The sequence below is a fragment of the Populus euphratica genome, unplaced genomic scaffold, assembly GCF_000495115.2.
Source record: "Populus euphratica unplaced genomic scaffold, PopEup_1.0 scaffold542.1, whole genome shotgun sequence".
In the NCBI taxonomy this organism is placed as follows: domain Eukaryota; kingdom Viridiplantae; phylum Streptophyta; class Magnoliopsida; order Malpighiales; family Salicaceae; genus Populus; species Populus euphratica.
In genome coordinates, this window is record NW_011500424.1 from 28,127 (window position 1) to 50,311 (window position 22,185).

At 33.5% G+C, this 22,185-nt stretch overlaps 2 protein-coding genes across 4 annotated transcripts; one reads left to right on the forward strand and one right to left on the reverse strand.

Moving 5' to 3' along the window:
- Window positions 1–1,320: 1,320 nt before the first annotated feature.
- LOC105114585 (protein LONGIFOLIA 2-like) lies at window positions 1,321–7,821 on the reverse strand. 3 transcript variants are annotated; one of them, XM_011011167.1, is made up of 6 exons: window positions 7,513–7,821; window positions 6,712–7,318; window positions 5,887–5,936; window positions 3,544–5,637; window positions 3,319–3,466; window positions 1,321–2,388 (listed from the first exon to the last, which is right to left on the reverse strand). In XM_011011167.1, exons 2-6 carry the CDS (start codon window positions 6,854–6,856, stop codon window positions 1,556–1,558), a joined length of 3,270 nt encoding a protein of 1,089 aa, XP_011009469.1. In that variant the 5' UTR covers window positions 6,857–7,318; window positions 7,513–7,821; the 3' UTR covers window positions 1,321–1,555. The 3 variants fall into 3 exon arrangements, with proteins under 3 accessions (XP_011009469.1, XP_011009468.1, XP_011009470.1); XM_011011166.1 differs by having other exon boundaries at window positions 6,712–7,821; XM_011011168.1 differs by lacking the exon at window positions 7,513–7,821 and having other exon boundaries at window positions 3,544–5,632; window positions 6,712–6,796.
- Window positions 7,822–19,947: 12,126 nt separating this feature from the next.
- LOC105114590 (uncharacterized) lies at window positions 19,948–21,097 on the forward strand. Its single transcript, XM_011011173.1, has 2 exons — window positions 19,948–20,140; window positions 20,847–21,097. The coding sequence occupies exons 1-2, from the start codon at window positions 19,948–19,950 to the stop codon at window positions 21,095–21,097; spliced, it is 444 nt and encodes a 147-aa protein (XP_011009475.1).
- Window positions 21,098–22,185: the final 1,088 nt, after the last annotated feature.

The following is a 22,185-nucleotide window of genomic DNA, read 5'->3' on the forward strand; positions in this document are numbered from 1 at the left end:
ATCTCCCTTTCTAGTTAGACCATAAGTCCTTTGTTACAAAGATAACTCTTGCTAATGAAAACTCTTATTAATGAAAACATTCTTTCATGTCTTGTACTTTGTCTTTGTAGAACAAACATTATTATATTTTGATTCTTGTGTCGAGGGTTTCCTTTCCTGGGGAAGGACGGCACACATAATATTTTTCTTGGATAGCTATAGAAACCTCTATCCAAGTGGTATTAAAGGATGTGATTGGGAGCTCCTAGAAGATAAGGCAACTGTGCACCTCTTTTGGGTTCTTTTTATATGTATGGGGTTAATATGTGACCGACTCTCTTTAGATCATTGTTCCCACTATTTATGAAAATATAGATGAGATTGTCTCACCATACTCATTTCCTTACCCTAAATATAATTCTTCATCACTTGCTTGACTTACAAAATATTGCTTTCATGGAGACATAGAGCTCTCCATAGGACCGAGTCATCAACCTGTTGATCAGGGCTTTAGTAGCAACAATCTCCAGTAAGCCATCTACCTTAAATATTTTTTTCATTGAACCTGATGACGTAAGCCTCAGTGCTTTCATGCTCTCTTCGAGAGATAGCAAATGGTTTTGCGGAGATCTTTTTTACTTTAGATTCTTTTGCAGAACCGAGTAACAAACTTCATGTAGAGGTCCTTATATTTGAGGATGGAACCTAGGTCAAAGTTACGATACCAAGTTCGAGCTAACCCCCTAAATATTGTGGGTAGAATTTTTGTGCATGATGTTGGTATCCTGCATGATTCGCAAAAGGCCTCCACTTAAATTTTGCTAACTGGTCAGTTGAACCATTTCAACCATCTAAATTCATAATAGAAGAAGATTCATGGTGATAGATATTCAAGACATGACTTGCTAGTGAAGAAGCCTTTACCCGGTAAGGGTTGTACACTCAGCTTCAAGAGTTCAGACGACAATGGACTTGACCTTTACCCGGCACCGCTTTCTGTCAAGGCTACCTGAGCAAGCACTCGAATGGTAGCAGTCCTATGCTTTTCCTTTGTTGCGCCTTCAGTGTTTGTGGAGGCAGCGACGACGCTCCCTTGGGCTTGCTACTGTGCCTTACTGTCTTAACCTTGATTTATGACCCGAAACATCGACCTTTCGATTTTTATTTCTTAACCTTCTACGATTCAGAAATTCGCCTCTAACCTCACTGCAACTCAGAAATTTGCAACTCCAAGAAGTTGAATACACAATTCAAAAGTACAAACAAGTTGCATACCTTTTTATCAATACGTGATGTCATGATCTAAAAAGTCAATTTCTTTAGAATTGAAAACACAATTCAAAAAACATAAACAAAGAAGCTGCATGCATTCCTTCTTTATCAAGATGTGGTGTCATGATCTAAAAGGTCAATTTCTATACAATCCAGCATATAATTCCAGTGCTTCGCCACAAATTATTTGCTTTAAACAGGAGGAAACAAGATGTTTGCAAAGGGAAAAGAGAAGACAAAAGAATTACGAACAAAAAGAAAAGCAAGAATAATAATTAGAAGATGCTATTTTGCAGATAGCAAGCTACTTTCCAAACAGCTGCCGACGCCTACGTGGTTTGGTGCGTAAACCAGCTGCCTCACTAATTACAATCTCATTAACTAGGTCCTTGAAGACCAAACGCTCAACATCTAACACTATGCCAGAAATCTCACTGTGAAAATCTGTCCAGCTCTCTGACCGATGCATCACATCATCCCACAAAAAGCTTTTCAAACCATCCTCCTCATCCTCTAAGCTGCATTCTGATTTCTTGATTTGAAGTTGTTCCATATCCGAACATAATTCTTTCAGAAGCTTTTGAGCACTGAGCGCCTTCTTTGCCAGCTTATCAGACTTCAACCAAGGCTCAGGAGAGGGCCCCACTGAAGCCAACTTTTTGACAAGAATTTCATTAACAGCATCAAATATGAGCTTCCTATGAAACTTCTCCAGGTTTGGTTTTGAATGGAAAGACTTTCCAGGGCTACATTCTTCTTTTGAAACTGAATTGCTGGCCTTGGTTTGCTCCAATACCATGAATAACTCTGGGTTAATGGGGTAACCTGATGGGTGGAGTTGAAATGTTGTCAGGCCAGAGCCAATGTCTCTGAGTAGAAGACCAGAAGCTAACAAAATCTCTGAAATGTATCTGTGGTCTGGATTTGGGTTCTCACAAAGCGATGCTATGTAATCTGTGCTCGCTTCATTGTGAGTGGAGTTTAATCGTCTAAGCTTTTGTGCCAAATTTTCAATGTTTTGTAATTTCCAGCGACTGATCTCTGTAGAGAGGACAGAGGTCATGCTGTTAGACAAGTTATCTGCAAGGTTCCACTGATCTTCGCTCTGTTGGTCATGGGAATCTTTAGCGCCTTCCCCTGCAATATGAAATAACATCCCTCGAGATAAGATAAGCCTTAAAAAATCAAAAAAAATAAAGTGACAGCAAAATTGCTCATTGTTTATGCTCTATTCTATCCCTGTTGCTACCACATACTCCATCTACTGAAACGGCAAAGTTGCCCCTGGGCCAGGTATTGAAACCCAGAATTCTAATAGAATAATGACTCATGGATCAAAAAAAGCTAGCAACTATTTTATCCAACCAATTCTAATTGAACAAGATTATCCAGAGTTTACAACAATCACAAAACATTCTTGTTGTAAGCAAGTCTTTTGGTGTCTGTTGACTGGTAGTTGGGATCAATCAAGATGAACACAGTTACAACTTGACAAGCACAATGACAACCTTGAATAAGATGACAAGGAAGAATTCCGTTTGTGTTCCTTTTTTCTTAGCAACTATCTATTTCATTGTAGTTTCTTTTTTACTAACAGGTCCAAATAAGTATTTCTTAATATAGTTGGACCACAATAGATGACACTGTCAACAGCATAACACTCTCTCAAAACCTCAATTGCTGACTACATAATATGATGAACAGAAACTATCTCAATGCATGATAAATTTCCTGAAGTGTGTTGTAAAAAGCATACAGACACAGATGCTACATAGGATATCTCGAAGCTAATAGCAAAACCAGAAAATTCAGAGCCCAAAAAAAAAAAAATTGCATGTAGCAAGTGGAGAATGAATCCCCACAACAACATGGTTTCACCGTATTAGACAGATAAACAGGCAGTCAAACTTATTTTCATAATTCCTACGTAAAGGTTGTTGTAGATGAACTTAATCTAATCCAAACAACATAAAATATCAGGTCAATGCACCTCCAATAACCAATTATAGTTAGTTTCAATTGCAGCAACATCCAACTATAAGTTTTTTATCCAGAGCAGAACTTTACCTTTGAGCATATTTGGTATCTGCTTTACAGGAGATAACGCATCATCTCTATATATCAATGCATCAAGTACAGAGACAGGACTAGGATGCTCTGGTGCAACAAGAAGTTCCCGTGATGTCCTGTCTTCTTCAAACATCGATGTTGATTTCTGAGAGGAAGAAAACAAAAGGCGTCAACAATATGATCAGAAAAGTTGAGTGACTAAGGAATTTCAAAACCGCTTACTTTCTGTAGTGAGCCAGAAACTAAGCTTCTGGTAGCATTTAGGGTAGGACTCAGGTCACCATAGTTCTCAGTAGATAGTTGGGTGCTGGTGACTTCAATACCCTTCTTTAAGTCAAAAACAGTACCATCAGATTGCAAAGATGTGTCATCTCCTTGGTGACTCGAGGTTCTTGATTCATCACTTATCTGACTAAATTGGTCATCACTCTCTGCAAATTTGGGATATTTTACCCTGTGTTTTCCACCAGGGGAACCCATTTCTGTTGGCTGCCTGTTGGATTGTCTTCTTGGTTTGCCAGTATCAGATGGAGGGGTAGGTGGACGAGATAGCTTCTCTAGGTCAAGTTTCTTCTGTTGGAGTCTCAGGCTCACAGATCCTGAACTCTTTACTGAATGTGTGTAGCTTTCTTTAGGCCCTTGTTGGGATCTTGTTGAGGATTGAGTTGATTTTGTATTCTTGACAGCAGTTCTCTTATCACTGGAGCTGGCAGAAGAATCTCTCTTGCTGTTTCTTGGAGATTGATCTTTAGCTGTTCGGCTATTAATGGATCCCTTCTTACTGTCAGCATATCCACTGGTTGGAATTTTATGAAGCCCAGCTGTTGTAATTACTGACGGAGCCGGAATACCAGATTTCTCAACTAGTTTGGCAGGTTTCATGATCACAATTGGGGATTCATAAGACCTCAAAGTATCAGAACTTTTATTTGTGGGAACACCAACATGATTGTTCTGTTGGTTTAGCAACCTTGGCTTTTGAACAGGACTGCTACATTTTGGTTCCTGAACTCTTTGGGGTACAAAATTCGAAGCCTGCTCTTCTTTACTAGTCTCCAAGAGCCCCTTAGCCTGCATTGCTTCCAGAATCTGTTTAAGAGCTCTGAGATCCTTTCCAGATTGATTGAACTCAAGATCTTTCAATCTCATCTCAATATCACAGTAAACTGAAGTGATTGAATTTGATGTCTTCCCAGAAAGTTTTGCAGGCTTGAAAGGTTGCTCCTGAGAACTTCGACTTCCAGTCAGCTGCTTCCATGGTGCTGGTTCAATTGGCTGCCTTGAAATTGGTTTCATGACCAAATCAGGATTTTTCCCCCGTGGTGATATAGGATCTTTTATTGAGTTTCTGGGGGACTTCGGAATTCGTATTGGTCTGTTTAGATCATTTATTTTCAATGATCTTGAGAAGGAATTATCATGTTCCACGTGCAAGTTCTGGATCAAACCCGGCTGACTACAGCTGTTGTAAGCAGAATCTGGCAATTCTTCCAAGCCCATCAGCTTGGCTACCACGCTAGGAGGACGTTTCTGAGTTTCCCATGATTGCTGTAGATTAAAGATCTCTTCATTCGAGTTGCTGCTACTTTGAATGTCTTTTGAAAGGTAATTTGATCTTGAATCAGTGTTGGATCCACACATTGAAATTACTCTACTATCCAGTGAAAGTCTTGGGAGCTCTGTTAGCTTTGGGGTGGACTTAATGGTATCTCGTGATTCAAAAGACAAATGATTGATCTCCTGTCCATCATAAGAATACCGAGGAGCATCTTTTCGAATGGTATGCCCAGATCCATCTTTTGCTTCATACAATGATCTTGGACACTCTTTAGTTTCATTATTATACCATGGTGCTTCACGAAGTTTAGCATGAACTCCAAGAGACTCCTTGAGATCAACAGGAGAAGCATTTTGCTTTCCTGTTTTCCCAACTCCATAAGATCCATCATCATATCTGGAGGCCTGTGATGGCCTTGGGGAATCTTTATGCTTCACTATATGGCTCATTGCTTCTTCTTTTGCTGTAGTTTTGACTGATAGCCCTCTGGCCTCTCTATACATAGAATCCTTGACAACATCTCGAAGATCAAAAGATTGCCGCCCTGAATGTGCAGAGGTATTTGGCTGAGTTATAACAGGGTCCCTTGAATGAGTTTCAGGGAAAATTATTCTGTCAAAGGAAGATGCTTCTGGTTGAGCTATTTTATTGCAGTCCAAAGACGACAAGGAAGATGAGCAAGAAGATGAGAAAGATGCTCTTGATGATTCCGTAGAAATTCTGTGCTTCTCAATCAAACTCCTGTTTAAATGACTGTCCTGCAATAAATAGTTCATCTCAACTCTGGTATGCAAAGACACAGCTAGTATAGAGCACAGAAACAAGTGTGGGTAGAAAAGCAATAGTGTGACGACAAAATCAAATAAACAATTTTTTAAGGCAAAAAAAAAAAACTTAATGAGGGGTACACATTATTCAACAATCAATGAGATCTCAATTCTACACTGGTTTAGGCAAATAGCTTCCAATTACTATGGACAATTAATAAAATTTCCTAGAATACTTACAACTGCTGTGTTCTCCCTTTCTGAGCTGCCATTTTTGAAGTGGAAATCACCTACATTGTCACAGAAACATTAGCAACAAATTGCATGTTTAAGCTCAACAACCAAACGAAAATAACAGAGACAATAATGGCCCATTCATTGTTATCAACCTGGTATTGGAAAAACTGGAAAAACTTCTGAAGGATATGCAAACAACAGATGTGCAATTAATGTTCTTTGAATTCGTACTAAGATTATTTATCAAGAAGTTAGAATTGGTGTATATATATAAGTTTGTTAAGTTTATGATCATAGGTTAAATCTGTCTGATGAAATGATGATTGCTACAAGAATTTACCTACAACAATAAATGCACACCTAAAAATACAGCTGGAATCAATACCATAGGTGAAGCATTTGCCCATATTTTCAAGTAACCATAGACAATTATAAATGTCTTATCTATTCAAATTCACCCCAAATATAAATGGGAAACAATTTGACAAGACAGGTTAGCATTATAGATCTCGAAGAAATTAACATCCAAAAGACAAATATCTAGTATCAGATGCATAAATTATTTAGATACACGCGTCTTTTTACTTTTCTCGGTGTAAAAGATCAATATTAGCACGGTTGATGAGTGGAATTGAGAACATATTTTTACCAACCAGTAAAGAAATCAGTTACCTCCCTTTTTTTTTTGTTTTTTTCCCCTCACTACATGCCACTGGAGAAGATAAAAGATTCAAGTGTCGACCGATAGATTTTAACCAACAAAATGAGAATACTTGATTCATGAAATGAATACTTCAAAGCTAAGCTCCATCTAATTATGAGAAATACCTGGAGGAAGCATCTTCGTGTTGAGGCGCCTACCGGTGAGGACCTGGTGACGATCAAATATTTGAAAAATCCCAGTCATGCACCCTATTTGCTTTTGCAAATCTGGATTATCATCTGCTAAGGAATGTAAAAGTTTTGCAGCCATTTCTTCTTCTTCTCCTCAACTAACACGGTCCAACCCTACCACTTTGTAAATTCCGGTCTTCCTTTATCTAAACCACAAAATTGCAAGATTACAAGCCTCTATCTCCCACCAAACTCTCTGAAACTATGGATTCCAGCAAATTCTTGAAAAGCATAAACTATGAGATATCTATAGCCCCCCTTTATTCATTTTGTTTTCTTCCTCTGAATAATGTACAATATCTAAAGCACAAGCTAAGATTTCATTAACACAACAAACCAAAAGAGAATGGAGCACTTTACATATAAACGTAAATCCAAACAATGGATTCCCCTTTCCGAAAACAGAAGTTTACCAACAGATCAGACAGAATCCTTCAGCGTTTCTGCTGTGTACTAGGCCCCTTAAGAATCTCTTTTACAAACTCGGTGATTTCCAGCTAAGTACAGCTCAAGAAAGATAAGCCTGGGCATAAATGCAAACCTGGAAAACAAAAATCTGTACTTTACCACCAAAAATCGCAACCCTACGAATTTTCCTCTTATAACATCATTGCCCATTTTCCATGAAATCCTCAAAAGTCTGAATACTTTGCAGCAATAGAAGAAAACTACAAAGAAAAGGAATAATCCCAGAAAACAAAAATCAAGCATTTCCGTGATGAAACTGAAAGATACCTTATTTAGAGTGGTCTGAGCCTAGCAGGAAGAACAGACTGCCTTGTAATAAAACCAAAAGAAAAGGTAAGGGATCCAATACCCAGTGCTCGCTACAATATGTACATACAGCAACAGAAGAATGTAGCAAGGACAGTTATCAGCAACAACGCTGCCAATTCCAGTTGGCTTGCCTAGCTGTAAGAAACTAATTCCAAAGCAAAAAGAAAAAAGAATCTCTCCAGATCCAAGAAGAGAAATCTTCAAACTACTGGTCAGTTTATATTAGAGCATCTCCGATGGGAGATTTCAAATTGGTAATATGTTCTTTTTAATAATATAAATATATATTTTTAATATGTATTTTAAAATAATAGAATCATTTAGAAGAAGTTAATTATTTTAATATATTTAATATAAAATTATTTTAATAACTATCTATTTAAAAATAATTAGAAATAATTAGAATAATTTTTTAATTAGTGAACATTAAACAATAAAATAAAAAAAAAATAACTTAAATAAACTTATAATAATACATGTTATTAAATCATGATAATTTTATAAAAAATAAGTAATTTTAAAAAAATCAAAGAAAAAAATTAATAAATAATATTATTGTAATAAATAATATTTTATTATCTTAGCAGATATGAAATAGTTTTTTAAGAGAAACAAGCATTTTTCTTTAAATATGTAAAATAAATGTTGAACTAAAGTATTTTTTTTATTTTTTATTTTTTATTTATCATCTCTAAATGCTCTTAATAAAAAACTCTGCAGAGAACAAATGGAAAGACAGCCAGAGGTGATAAGAAGGTCCGTCTTATCATAATTTATTTATATTTATATTTAGAGAGAGAGAGAGAGAGAGAGAGAGAGAGAGAGAATGTGATTAATTATGAGAGAGAGAGGAAGTGTTTGTGGGGGCAAATGTCCTTTAGGCTCACACGTCCATGTGAGATGGGTATGTGAGTGTGTCCAAAGCTGTCTATGTGGGCATGTGATTCTGTCAGGACATGGAAGAAATGGCTGTTATCTTGCTCTTTTCTCTGCGAAGTCGAAGTGCCCTTTCCAAGTCTTTTCTAAATTCTCATTTCTGCCCCTCTCAAAACTCATATATATATACATATATCCCATGCCCATGCTTGATTATTTTGTCCATCCATTTTACTTTTATTTTTCTGAAGAGCCTTGAGAAGGCACTTTTACTTCTACTTTGCCGGTTGTTAAAAGTACTTGAATTGAACTTTCTTTTTTCGTTTTTTTTACTGTTGAACGATGCAGGTGTCCATGGCCACAGTAAGTGTAAGGGTGAATGTATTATAGATAATGATTTGATTATATATGATATTAATTTTATTTATATAAATATATTTAATTTTAATAAAATAATTATTTTTTAATATTTATTAAATATTTAATTGATAAATTTATAGTAATATAAAGTTACTGGAATAAAAATATTTTGTAAAAAAATATAAATTTTTTATAATTATAAAATTCTTATTGTATCTAAGCATTGTTCCTGAATATTCTGGTTAATACTCTATTAAAACTGAATATTAATTAGAGTTATTAAAATTGATACATATTATTTTTTATGAAAATAAATAATTATTCTTATAAGTCTAGGTATATAAAATATTTAAAACTAATATGTTTGTAATTATCATCTAACATATATATTGAATTGATCCATATAAAAATTCTATAAAGAGATATCATTTATGTTTATGAAAAAGCTCACATGATAATTATGTAAATGATTCTTAAACTTGAAATTACTAAGTTATTTTATATAGGGAATGTTATGTTAATTAAATATATCATGTAGTTAATTGGTTGATTACACATGATATTATTATATTGATATAAATACATATTTATTTTTAATATTCATATATTATTATATTAATAAATCTAATATTTGATTTATAAATATAGAGTAAAGATAAAGTGCATAGAACAAGAATCTTTTGCAAAGAAAATTATAAAGTTATTATAATTATAAGATTTCTATTGTATCAAAACAATGTTCATAAAATATTTTTGGTCGATGCTTTCTTAAATTTTATATATTTATTAGAGTTGTAAAGACTAGTTTATGTTATGTTTTTTTTTTTATGAAAAGAAAGTCATTATTTTCATGAGCCAAAGCATAAGAAATACTTAGAGATATAGGTGATTGTCATAAGATATGTGCACTGAACTAACTTGGATTAGAATTTCATATGAAGAGATCATTTATATCTATAGAAAGGCTTATACATTGATTATGTAAGTGATTTTTAAACTTAATATCACTAAGTTATATTATATATAGAATGTTATGCTTTCATTTTGTTATATGTTATTTTAATCGAGGTGACAAAGGGACAGACATTATATACAATATGAACTATATGAAGGTACTTATGTAATCACCTTAAATAAAAAAAATATTTCATACGTTCTCAAATAGTATTGATTAAAATATCTTTAGCTAAGATAAAGTGAGATTTGAAAAGAGTTTTACATTTTATTTAAACGATCAATTACTATTATATATAAAAAAATATGATTTAACATGGCAATCACACTTTATGCTTTACTATTAAATCAGGACATTATTGATAAAATAATATTAATTACATTGAGAAACTTGTCGCTAAAAGGTTAAACTAAATTATTAATGACTTTTCTAATATTTGAGGGATCATAACACGTCCTAAACGATACACCTAGTCTTTAAATATAAATTATTCAATTGTTAAATTGATAATAAATTAAATTATTTAATATATTTAATTCTATTTATTTATAATAATAATTTATACTTGGATCAACATATTATAAATTTAAAGGGTCACACACATTAAGAATCATTAGTTAAAAATTAAACTGGGATGATGATTAGTACTTAAAAGTGCATTTTTTATCAAGGTTTTATGTCATCATTTTGTATTTGAAGTATTAATAACTCCTTAACTTAAGCATGTTTTATAATAATATATCTAATAATATAAGATACCTATAATTTATGGTAAATGTTCATTTTAAATGCAGGTCTATCACATAAATAAAAGGATTAATTGATGAATTTAAGAACTGAAATTGAAAGGACAAATAGATGACCAAACTTAGAAAAGAGATGTCGGTGCAATCCAAACCGGAACACTGTTCGGTAATTGGGTCATATCTGGAGCTACAAATCTCATAGAAAAGAGATGTCGGTGCACTCCAAATCGGAACACTGTTCGGTAATTGGGTCATATTTGGAGCTGTAGATCTTAGTTTTTGGTCTACTTTATATAGATGGAAAGGTAAGACATAGGCCTAGAACTTTCATATGGAGCCCAAGATCTAAAAATGCCATTTTCAAGTCCAAATTGTACCAACAACAAAGAAGTCCGAATTTGTCTTCCAGCTCGAGCACTGTTTAGTGTTTGGCCCATATCTGGAGTTCTATAAGTCCAAATGAGCTGAATTGTTCATACAAAAAAGCTGAGACAATTTCCTACAACTTTCATGTTTTCAAGTGGCTCCAATTTTGACATTATCAATGACATTTTGGGCAGACAAGAGAAGATAAGGATTGTCACCAAGTCAAGAGTTGGTCACCCACTCATCAATTAGTCATCAAATCAATAGTTCCTAATTTTGGCCAATAAAAGGAGGCATTTGCCATGCATTTAGACATATTGATTTCCATATCAAAATCATATTCTTACTTTCTCTCTTTGTATTTTTTGTAATGTTTATTAATATCAAGTTTATGCTTTTAATTTCCTTTCATTTACTTAGCTAACTTTTATCTTATTTATGTTCTTATTTTGTTTATTTATTTTTCTTTCTTTCATTATATCTAGCTAAGTTTATTATGTTAAGGTGAAAAGGTTACATTAATGGTGTAAGAATAAGTATAGTGTAAACTTAATATGGACTTTAATGTTTGATACTAACATGTTTTGTATTTGTTATCTTGTTCACTCTTTAATACTTTGCTTGTTAAATGACTAATCTTGATTTATGTTGTATAACACTTGGTACAACAAATGCTTGGCACTTTCATAGTTCATACTGTATGGTAAAACCGACACCTGAGCTATGAAAGGTGCAACAAATGCTTGGCACTTTCATAGCCCATATTGTATGGTATAACCGACACCTAAGTTATGAAAGGAACTTGATTTGTGGTTAACATAAGTTATAATCATGAATGCTTGATGAGATTTACAAGTATTAGCATTAATCGAATAAGATGACTAATGTAATCATGTTAACAATATATAATCTGATTGGAACCTCCTTTGTGTGTGGTTTCCAATTGAATAATAAGAGTTTATAGTATACTTGTTTGACATACTATTAGTGAATCCTCTAACTTTGACATTTGTTATTATCATTATTTAATCATTGCGTTAATATTCCATCTCAAAGTTCTCATCATCATCTTCTTCTTCTCCTTCTTTTTCTTTGTTATTATTATTATTATTATTATTATTATTATTGTTACTACTACTACTACTATTGTTATTACTATTATTATTATTGTTGTTGTTATTGTGTTATTGTTATTTATAATTTGTACAAATAACCTCCATGTGGTTCGATCCCAGTCTTGCCGGGTTATTTAGTACTTCGACACTCCTACACTTGGGAGAAGACATCAATCTTTTAGTTATATCAAGTTTTTGGCGCCATTGCCGGGGAGGTAAGTTCTTGTACAAATTATAGCATTTATTTTATTTTTCTTTTCACTTTTCTTGTATATAACTTTGTTTCTTGTCTCTTCTTTCTTCTTCTTTTGTTTTCTTTTTTCTTTTATTCTATTTCTACATGTGCATGAGAGTGTGGTCACATACATCAAGTGGTAGACTTTATAAGATATCCTCATCATTTTGAGAAAATATAGCTGAAGAAGATAATCAATCACATTATAATGAGAATAATAAGAATATTCGTGTTAGAACACTTAGAGACCACATGAATCCCACAAGAATAAGTGCATTATCATTCATTGTCTTTCCTCCTAATGCATCTCATTTTAATTTTAAACCAGACATTATTCAACTTTTACCTTCTTTTCATGGCTTAGAATTGGAAAATTCATACTTGCATTTAAGGGAATTTGAGGAGGTTTGCAACACATATAATAATTTAAATTATAGCATGAACACCATCAGATTAAAGCTTTTTCCTTTTTCATTAAAAGATAAAGCTAAAACATGGCTACAAAATTTGAGACCAGGATCCATTCGTGCTTGGGATGAAATGCAACAACAGTTTTTAAAGAAGTTTTTTCCATCTCATAGAACAAATTCTTTCAAAAAACAAATCACCATTTTCACTCAAAAACTAGGAGAAACATTTTACCAATGTTGGGATAGGTATCGAGACTTACTTAATACTTGCCCTCATCATGGTTTTGAAACATGGAAATTGGTTTCATATTTTTATGAAGGGTTAACACCTAGAGATAGGCAAATGGTTGAATTGATATGCAATGAAACTTTTGAAGATAAAGATCCTGATGTAGCAATGGAGTACTTAGACTTGTTAGCTGAAAATGCTCAAAATTGGGACACCGCAAGTACTTATGAGGCACCAAGTAAAACTCAACCTCATACATCTAGTAGAGGTATGTACAACCTTAGGGAAGATCATGACCTCCAAGCTAAGTTTGCATCTTTAGCTAGAAAAGTCGAAGCACTAGAATTGAAAAAGAGTAGTGATTGTGTATCAAAAGTGTCATTAAGTCTCTTATTTTACATATGTATTTATTGTTTTTATTTGGTTTTTTTATAATAATTGATGTGCTTTTTAGTAATGAAGTTTGTTTTAATGTTTTGATAGGTTTTTGGAGCTTAAATGAATTAATTCAGGAAATTCAACGTCGGAATTCAGAACAAAGAATTGAAGAGACATTTAGTTGAAGATTGAAGCAAATCTTGGTTATAATAAGTGCTCCAAATTTGTCCCAAAAATCAATTCTATTCCAATTCTAGAAAAGAATATCATATGATCTATTTTAAGCCCAAACTTGCCTTATGTCGTGTGCAAACTTCAACCATTAAACACTCAAGGTTTCAATGTCAATCTTAGCCCAAATAATAGGTATATTTGTATACTTATTTGATGCTTAAATTCAGCCCCAAATCAACCTTCAAATCAGCCCAAACACAATCCATGATCTTGCATGTCCACACAACAACAATTGATTTATTTTGGGTAATCCATTGATCCAAGAAGGCAAGCACATGGATGGAAAGCTGGAAGGGAAATTTTTACATTATTTTGGGTCAAAAAGAAGAAAGAGATAGCTCATAAATGAGGAAGAAAAACGTGCACCAAAGTGGTTGTAAAGCTGCCTTGATTTGATTTTTCAGAATATCTTTCGGTGTTTTGCCCATAACTTTTGACTCAGGTGTTCAAATGAGCTGTTCTTTAATGATCTGGAAAGGTGACAGAATTTCCTATAAATATGTCTCTAATAGATATCTCGAGAAAAGGCTTCTAAGGGGGTCTAAATTGCTGTCCAAAGTTAGCATCAGATTTGTGTCCAAATTTTTTCTGAAATTGTGTTGTGTTCTTTTTTATAGATTTCGGTTCTTTAGCTTGTAAAACTTATTATTTCAGTTTAATTCAAGTTATTTCATGTTTATTAAAGTGTTCTTATATATAATCATGGTTGGCTAATCTCTTTCTTGGATCCAAATCAAGGATGATGGTGGTTGAGGTGAGTTCTTTAAGATATGAATGAATCTTAATGTTTATCTTCTCATTTTCTTCATGAATGATTTATTATTGCAAAGAAATTTTAGAAACCATTTAGGTAATGTTATAATCTTGAATTTTTATGCACAAACTTTAGTTTTGGTATAGAGATTGCTTGATTCAATGTCTTACTTAATATGAAAGTACTTGTTCATTCTTAAGCAATAATCAATCTTCATCCTTTTAAACTTCATTGTAATATCTTCCAATCTAATATCACCATCATTGATATTAGGTTGAGTTATCTTATATATCTTGAAGGAATCACCAATACATCACCATTAAAATTGATTTGGACCAAGATTTACTTTTTCTTATCATTTAAAATCTATTTACACGTTTTCATCTTTCAAAACAAATCCATCAATTATTTTCAACCAAGTTATTATTAATTTAATTTCTCTTGAGCTTTTTTTGTTACCTAGCTTATTTTCTAGATCTAGCTCTCTGTGGATATGACCTCGATCTTACCGAGTTAATTGCTACATCGCACACTCGTGCACTTGCGAGTTAAAACAAGCCGACCATAAAAAGTGGTCAAGCAAGTAGTAAATTAAAATCTGTTGAAAACATTACGTGTCAAATATATGAAACAAATGAACACTCAACCAGTAACTGTCCAACCTTGCCTACTTTTAAGGAATGTCTCCATGAACAAGCCTATGCTGTAAATAATTTCCAAAGGGCCAACCACAACTCATACTCCCAAACATACAACCCTGATTGGAGAAATCACCCAAAATTTAGTTGGAAGAGTGATAATAACAATATACAAACTTCACAACCACCATTTCAAGCACACCATAATTTCCAAAATTCTCATGGATATGTACCTCCTTATGCTCCACCTCCTAGAAGAAATCTTGAGAAAACATTGCATGCATTCATTGAAAAGCAAGAGACAATCAATACTCAACTTGCTCAAAACACGACAGATTTTAAAGATACTCTTGCAAAATTAACATTTGCTCTCAGTTTCCAAGAGAAAGATAAGTTTCCATCTTAACCACAACAAAATCCCAAAGGGCAATACAATGCAAATGCAAGTAGTTCCGGAAGCCAACATATGGATCAAGTCAAATTAGTCACTACTCTTCGCAATGGTAAGGTTATTGAAAAATCCACTCTTAAACCTTATGAGAAAGATGATGAGTCAATCTTTGAGGGTAAGGAAGGGGTTGAATCTGAAAATTGCAAAGAAAAGATTGATTCTACGCCAGCACTTCCATTTCCTCATGTCATGATCAAATAAAGGAAAGTCAATCACAACTCTAAAATCTTTAAAACTTTCAAACAGGTAAGAATCAATATACCTTTGCTGGATGCTATTAAACAGGTTCCTTTCTATGCTAAATTTTTTGAAAGATCTATGCAATGTGGAAGTTATTTCTTGTCAAAAAAGACAACTATAAAAATATTTCAAAATGAATTTTATTGGCCCACCATGTTCAAGCACACGCATGTATTTTGTAAAACTTGTGAAAATTGTCAAAAAGTTGATACTGGTCAAAAAGTTTTGTTTTATAATTCTCAACTCTATGCATTCCCTAGAGAGCTAAGATCAAGATGGAGCAATCCTTATGGGGCCTGTGATATTGAGAATTCAATGAATGATAATATTTTTAAGGAAAATGGACATCATTTGAAAGCTTCCTTTGATAATTTTCCTAGTGAAAATAAATCAACTAGTTTGAATGATCTTGTAGATAAAGGTTGATTATTTTGTTTTTCTCACATTGTTTTTGTGTGTCTTTTTGAGTGATTTTTGCTAGCTTCTCTCACCCCGATCAAATGGCGGACAACGGTACTTCGTGACTTAAGTCGGTTCTTTTAGTTTCCCATAATAACTGATATCTGTGTATATATTTGTGCAATTCTTTGAAACTCTCTTCCAATTCTCATTTGATAATGGACACTAATCTTGAAAAATTAAAAAAGTATTTTCCCACTCTGCCTCAGAATGCAATTATAAAAATTTACCATGCTAGATGTGCAAGATTGAGGTTGTTAATAAATCATGGAATTCCTGAAGATATTCGTTGTGTCATCGATATGCCAGATGGACTTGTAATGCACAATGTCGTTCTTTAGGAATGATATCTATAAACCGTGAAGATAAAATACAATTCATTAAGGATGGCCTAAGTAAGGAGTCTTTAGATAATCTTCTATTAACTCTTGAGATGCATCCTAGTGGAGATGTGCATCGTGCAATTCATGATTTATGGCCACTATTTTATGAAGAACATGCTCGACTTAGTCTTGAAAATCTAATTAAAAAAGACCATGTTTGCTAGTTTTTAAGAAAACTGGACGGGAAGCCTATCCCCAACCCATAGAGGGCATTTAAGCCATTCTTGGACATAAAACTAAGGAAAGATGTGAGCCACAATCACAACCTGTACATATACATATACATGCTTTTTTAAAAATAAATAAATGAAAAAAAATAAATAGAGAGAGTGTGTGTGTGTGTGAGACTCCAGCTGGTCTACACATAGGTGGTATGATTGTTGATTAGTACTTAAAAGTGCATTTTATCAAGGTTTTATATCAGCATTTTGCACTTGAAGTATCAATAACTCCTTAACTAAAGCATGTTTTATAATAATATATCTAATAATATAAGATACCTTTAATTTGTGGTAAATGTTCATTTTAAATGCAGGCTTATCATATAAACAAAAGGATTGATTGATGAATTTAAGAATTGAAATTGAAAGGACAAAAAGATGGCCAAACTTAGAAAAGAGATGTCGGTGCAGTCTATACCGGAACACTGTTCGGTAATTAGGTCATATCTAGAGTTGTAGATCTCAGATTTAGGTCCAATTTATATGGATGGAAAGTTAATACATAGGTCTACAACTTTCATATGGAGGCCAAGATCTAAAAAGGCCATTTTCAAGTCTAAATTGGAGCAACAACAAAGAAGTCCGAATCTGTCTTTCAACCCGAGTATTGTTCAGTGTTTTGGCCCATATTTGGAGTTCTTGAAGTCCAAATGAGCTGAATTTTTTACACAAAAAGCTGAGACAATTTCCTACAACTTTTATATCTGCAAGTGGTTCCAATTTTGACGTTATCAATAACATTTTGGGCAGACAAGATAAGATAAGGATTGTCACCAAGTCAAGAGTTGGCCACCCACTCATCAATAAGTCATCAAATCAATAGTTCCCAATTTGGCCTATAAAAGGAGGCATTTGCCATGCATTTAGGCATCTTGGTTTCCAGATCAAGATCATACTCTTGCTTTCTCTCTTTGTATTTTTTGTAATGTTTATGCTTTGTTTTCATTAATATAAAGTTTATGCCTTTCATTTCCTTTTCTTTACTTAGTTAACTTTTATCTTATTTATGTTCTTATTTTGTTTATCTATTTTTCTTTCTTTCATTATGTCTAGCTAAGTTTATTATGTCAAGGTGAAAAGGTTAGACTAATGGTGTAAGAATAAGTATAGTATTAACTTAATATGGACTTTAATGTTTGATACTAACATGTTTTATATTTGTTATCTTGCTCACTCTTTAATACTTTGCTTGTTAAATGACTAATCTTGATTTATGTTGAATAACACTTGGTACAACGAATGCTTGGTACTTTCATAGCCCATACTGTATGGTATAACTGACACCTGAGCTATGAAAAGAACTTGATTTGTTGTTAACATAAGTTATAATCATGAATGCTTGATGAAATTTACAAGTATTAACATTAATTGAATAAGATGACTAATGTAATCATGTCAATAATTTATAATCTAATTGAAACCTCCTTTGTGTGTGGTTTCCAATTCAATAATAAGAGTTTATACTATACTTGTTTGATATACCATTAGTGGAACCTCTAACCTTGACATTTGTTATTATTATTGTTCCATAATCCGATCGGAACCTCCTTTGTGTGTGGTTTTCAATTGAATAATAAGAGTTTATACTATACTTGTTTGACATACCATTAGTGGAACCTCTAACCTTGACATTTGTTATTATCATTGTTTAATCCTTTCATTAATATTCCATCTCAAAGTTCTCATCATCTTGTTCTTCTTCTCTTTCTTTATTATTATTATTATTATTATTATTATTAGTACTATTAATACTACTATTGCTATTATTATTATTATTATTATTGTTGTTGTTGTTGTTGTTGTTGTTGTTGTTGTTTATAATTTGTACAATTAACCTCCCTGTGGTTCGACCCCGGTCTTGTCAGGTTATTTATTACTTCGACACTCCTGCACTTGGGAGAAGACATCAATCTTTTAGTCGTGTCAAGTTTTTGGCACCGTTGCCGGGGAGGTAAGTTTTGTATAAATTATAATATTTTCTCTTTTCACTTTTCTTGTATATAACTTTATTTCTTTTCTCTTGTTTCTTCTTCTTTTGTTTCCTTTTTCCTTTTATTCTATTCCTTCATGTGCATGATAGTGTGGTCACATACATCAAGTGGTAGACTCTGTAGGGTATCCTCATCATTTTTAAAAAATATGGCCGAAGAAGATAATCAATCACTTCATAATGAGAATAATGAGAATAACCGTGCTAGAACACTTAAAGACCACATGAATCCCACAAGAACAAGTGCACCATCATGCATAGTTTTTTCTCCTGATGCATCTCATTTAATTTTAAGCCAGGTATTATTCAACGTTTACCTTCTTTTCATGGCTTAGAATTGGAAAATCCATACTTGCATTTAAGGGAATTCGAGGAGGTCTGCAACACATATAATAATTTAAATTGTAGCATGAACACCATCAAATTAAAGCTTTTTCCTTTTTCATTAAAAGATAAAGTTAAAACATGGCTACAAAATTTGAGACCAGGATCCATTCGTGCTTGGGATGAAATGCAACAATAGTTTTTAAAGAAGTTTTTCCCATCTCATAGAACAAACTCTTTCAAAAGACAAATCACCACTTTCACTCAAAAACCAAGAGAAACATTTTACCAATGTTGGGATAGGTATGGAGACTTGCTTAGTACTTGCCCTCATCATGGTTTTGAAACATGGAGATTGGTTTCACATTTTTATGAAGGGTTAACACCTAGAGATAAGCAAATGGTTGAATTGATGTGCAATGGAACTGGATGCCAGAAATCCGTTCTTTCAATGAATTATATTTTTAAGGCCACTGCGATGTCGGGTGCGATAGAATGGCGACTCTACTGGGAACTTTAGGACTAAGCTTTGCTAGTTGTCCTTTTTATTGCTAAACAATTTTTGTCGTACCATTTTTTGCTCTTTTTATTGTTTTAACATGCATAGTTATTCATGTTTATCATGCTTATATATTGGATATGTATCTAAGGTATTCACGCATCACTTATCTCATTTTTTACATGTGGTATCAACTTTAAGATAAGTGGAGGAGTAACGACACCCCAATGGCTTTAGCCTGGGTAAGGCTCGCGAAACTATCCAACTCTCACATGATTGTTTGCTCAATAGTGGTTGATATGCCGAACTGATATTACTCAGGGCCTCTATCTTCACGCTACTTGTAAACCTTATATCAACCTTTCGAGGGCGATCACTAAGCATGCGAAAGACCTTTAAGACTAGATAGCAAAATTACCTTGAAGCATTTAATAATTAGAACCTATCCCTTAGGTTGATCCCTGTATAACTTTATTGAGATAAAGCTTAAACATGTAAGCATCATTATTACAAGGCTTTTGGGTGACATAATGACCGTTATTCCTAAGACAACAACTGTTGAGCATGGACTCAAGTTTGAATTCTCACAAATGACCGAGGGAGACTACTTTAGACTGGATGTCGGTGAGATACCGTTACTCAAAGACATTAGATGTTTAGTGAAAGACACTAAGAATGTGGCTGAAAGCTCAGATGACAAAAAGCTAAATAGATCTCCTCTCGGCATTGCAATGAATATCATATTCGAATCTGACCACACATTTAAAAAAAATAGCGATCATTATGTCACCCCCCAAAAGGCAAATCCATACCCAATATGTTGTATTCATCTCCATGCATGTTTGAACATACAATTATGACCTGTCATAATACTGCACTCTAGGTGAAATATAGGTCCCCCATTGAAACACGCTTATAACACTTGATTGCAAAAAACAAACAATGGAAAACGAAGAAAAAGCCTAGTTGGAAGCCCAACACCGAAAAGAGATGGAAAGTCTTAGAGAAGAAGTCACAAAGCTTACTAGCCTACTTGAATAGGTCTTAAGATCTAAACCAAAAGAAGCAAAATCTACAGCTCAGCCTAAACCTATGCTCGGAAATCCACAGAATCGGGGGGCAAATGAGGTGTCTCAACAGGCTATGTATTCCCAATTTGCTCAACCAGCATATCCCATTAGAATGTCATCTACCATTAACCTTACAATAAAGGAATCTCAAAAGAACAAGATAGTAAAATAAGATGGCCTGGATAAATGGGCTGTCCTTGAACAAAGGCTGAGGGCATTTGAGGGAACTAGCCTACATGACCGCATAAAAGCTACTGAGATGTGTTTGGTACTTAACGCAGTCATTCCTAGGAAGTTTAAGGTGCCAGAATTCATCAAATATACATGAACTCAATGCCTTGTAACTCATCTCAAAGCAGACTGCAACAAAATAGCTGAGGTAGTCTATGACGAGAAACTGTTGATTCACTTCTTTCAAGATAATTTGAGTGACATTGCCCTCACTTGGTATATGCGGTTGGATAATACTAAGGTTAAAAGATGGAAGGATTTAGTTGATGCCTTCATGAGGCAATATAAGTTCAATATAGACGTCGGCCCTGATCGGTTAAGCTTGCAAGCTATGGAGAAGGACAACAAGGAGTCCATAAGGGAATACGCCCGAAGATGAAGGGAGGTAGTTGACACGACGAAAAGATTGATGTCTTCTCCCAAGTGCAGGAGTGTCGAAGTAATAAATAACCCGGCAAGACCGGGGTCGAACCATAGGGAGGTTAATTGTACAAATTATAAATAACAATTATAAACAACAATAATAGAAATAACAACAATAACTACAATAATAATAATAATAATAATAATAATAATAAAGAAGAAGAAGATGATGATGATGAGAACTTGGAGATGGAAAATTAATTTAAGGATTAAACAATAATAATAACAAATGTCAAGGTTAGAGGTTCCACTAATGGTATATCAAACAAGTATAGTATAAACTCTTATTATTGAATTGGAAACCACACATAAAGGAGGTTCCAATCAGATTATATATTGTTAACATGATTACATTAGTCATCTTATTCAATTAATGCTAATACTTGTAAATCTCGTCAAGCATTCATGATTATAACTTATGTTAACAACAAATCAAGTTCCTTTCATAGCTCAGGTGTCGGTTATACCATACATTATGGGCTATGAAAGTGCCAAGCATTTGTTGTACCAAGTGTTATACAACATAAATCAAGATTAATCATTTAACAAGCAAAGTATTAAAGAGTAAACAAGATAACAAATATAAAACATGTTAGTATCAAACATTAAAGTCCATATTAAGTTTACATTATACTTATTCTCACACCATTAGTGTAACCTTTTCACCTTGACATAACTAACTTAGCTAGACATATTATACTTATTCTCACACCATTAGTGTAGCCTTTTCACCTTGACATAATTAACTTAGCTAGACATAATGAAAGAAAGCAAAATAGATAAACAAAATAAGAACATAAAAGTTAACTAAGTAAAGGAAAGGAAATGAAAGGCATAAACTTAATATTAATGAAAGCAAAGCATAAACATTACAAAAAATACAAAGAGAGAAAGGAAGAGCATGATCTTGATCTGGAAACCAAGATGCCTAAATGCATGGCAAATGCCTCCTTTTATAGGCCAAAATTGGGAACTATTGATTTGATGACTAATTGATAAGTGGGTGGCCAACTTTTGACTTGGTGACAATCCTTATCTTCTCTT

Bases quoted from the DNA above. Each gene is read 5' to 3' on its own strand.
- LOC105114590 (XM_011011173.1), top strand. From the start codon at position 19,948: ATGACCGTTATTCCTAAGACAACAACTGTTGAGCATGGACTCAAGTTT. The intron at 20,141-20,846 runs GCATTGCAATGA...ATCTCAAAGCAG, and splicing joins GCTAAATAGATCTCCTCTCG to ACTGCAACAAAATAGCTGAG.
- LOC105114585 (XM_011011167.1), bottom strand. From the start codon at position 6,856: ATGGCTGCAAAACTTTTACATTCCTTAGCAGATGATAATCCAGATTTG. The intron at 5,937-6,711 runs GTATTTCTCATA...GTGACAATGTAG, and splicing joins CACGAAGATGCTTCCTCCAG to GTGATTTCCACTTCAAAAAT. The intron at 5,638-5,886 runs GTAAGTATTCTA...TATTTATTGCAG, and splicing joins AAAGGGAGAACACAGCAGTT to GACAGTCATTTAAACAGGAG.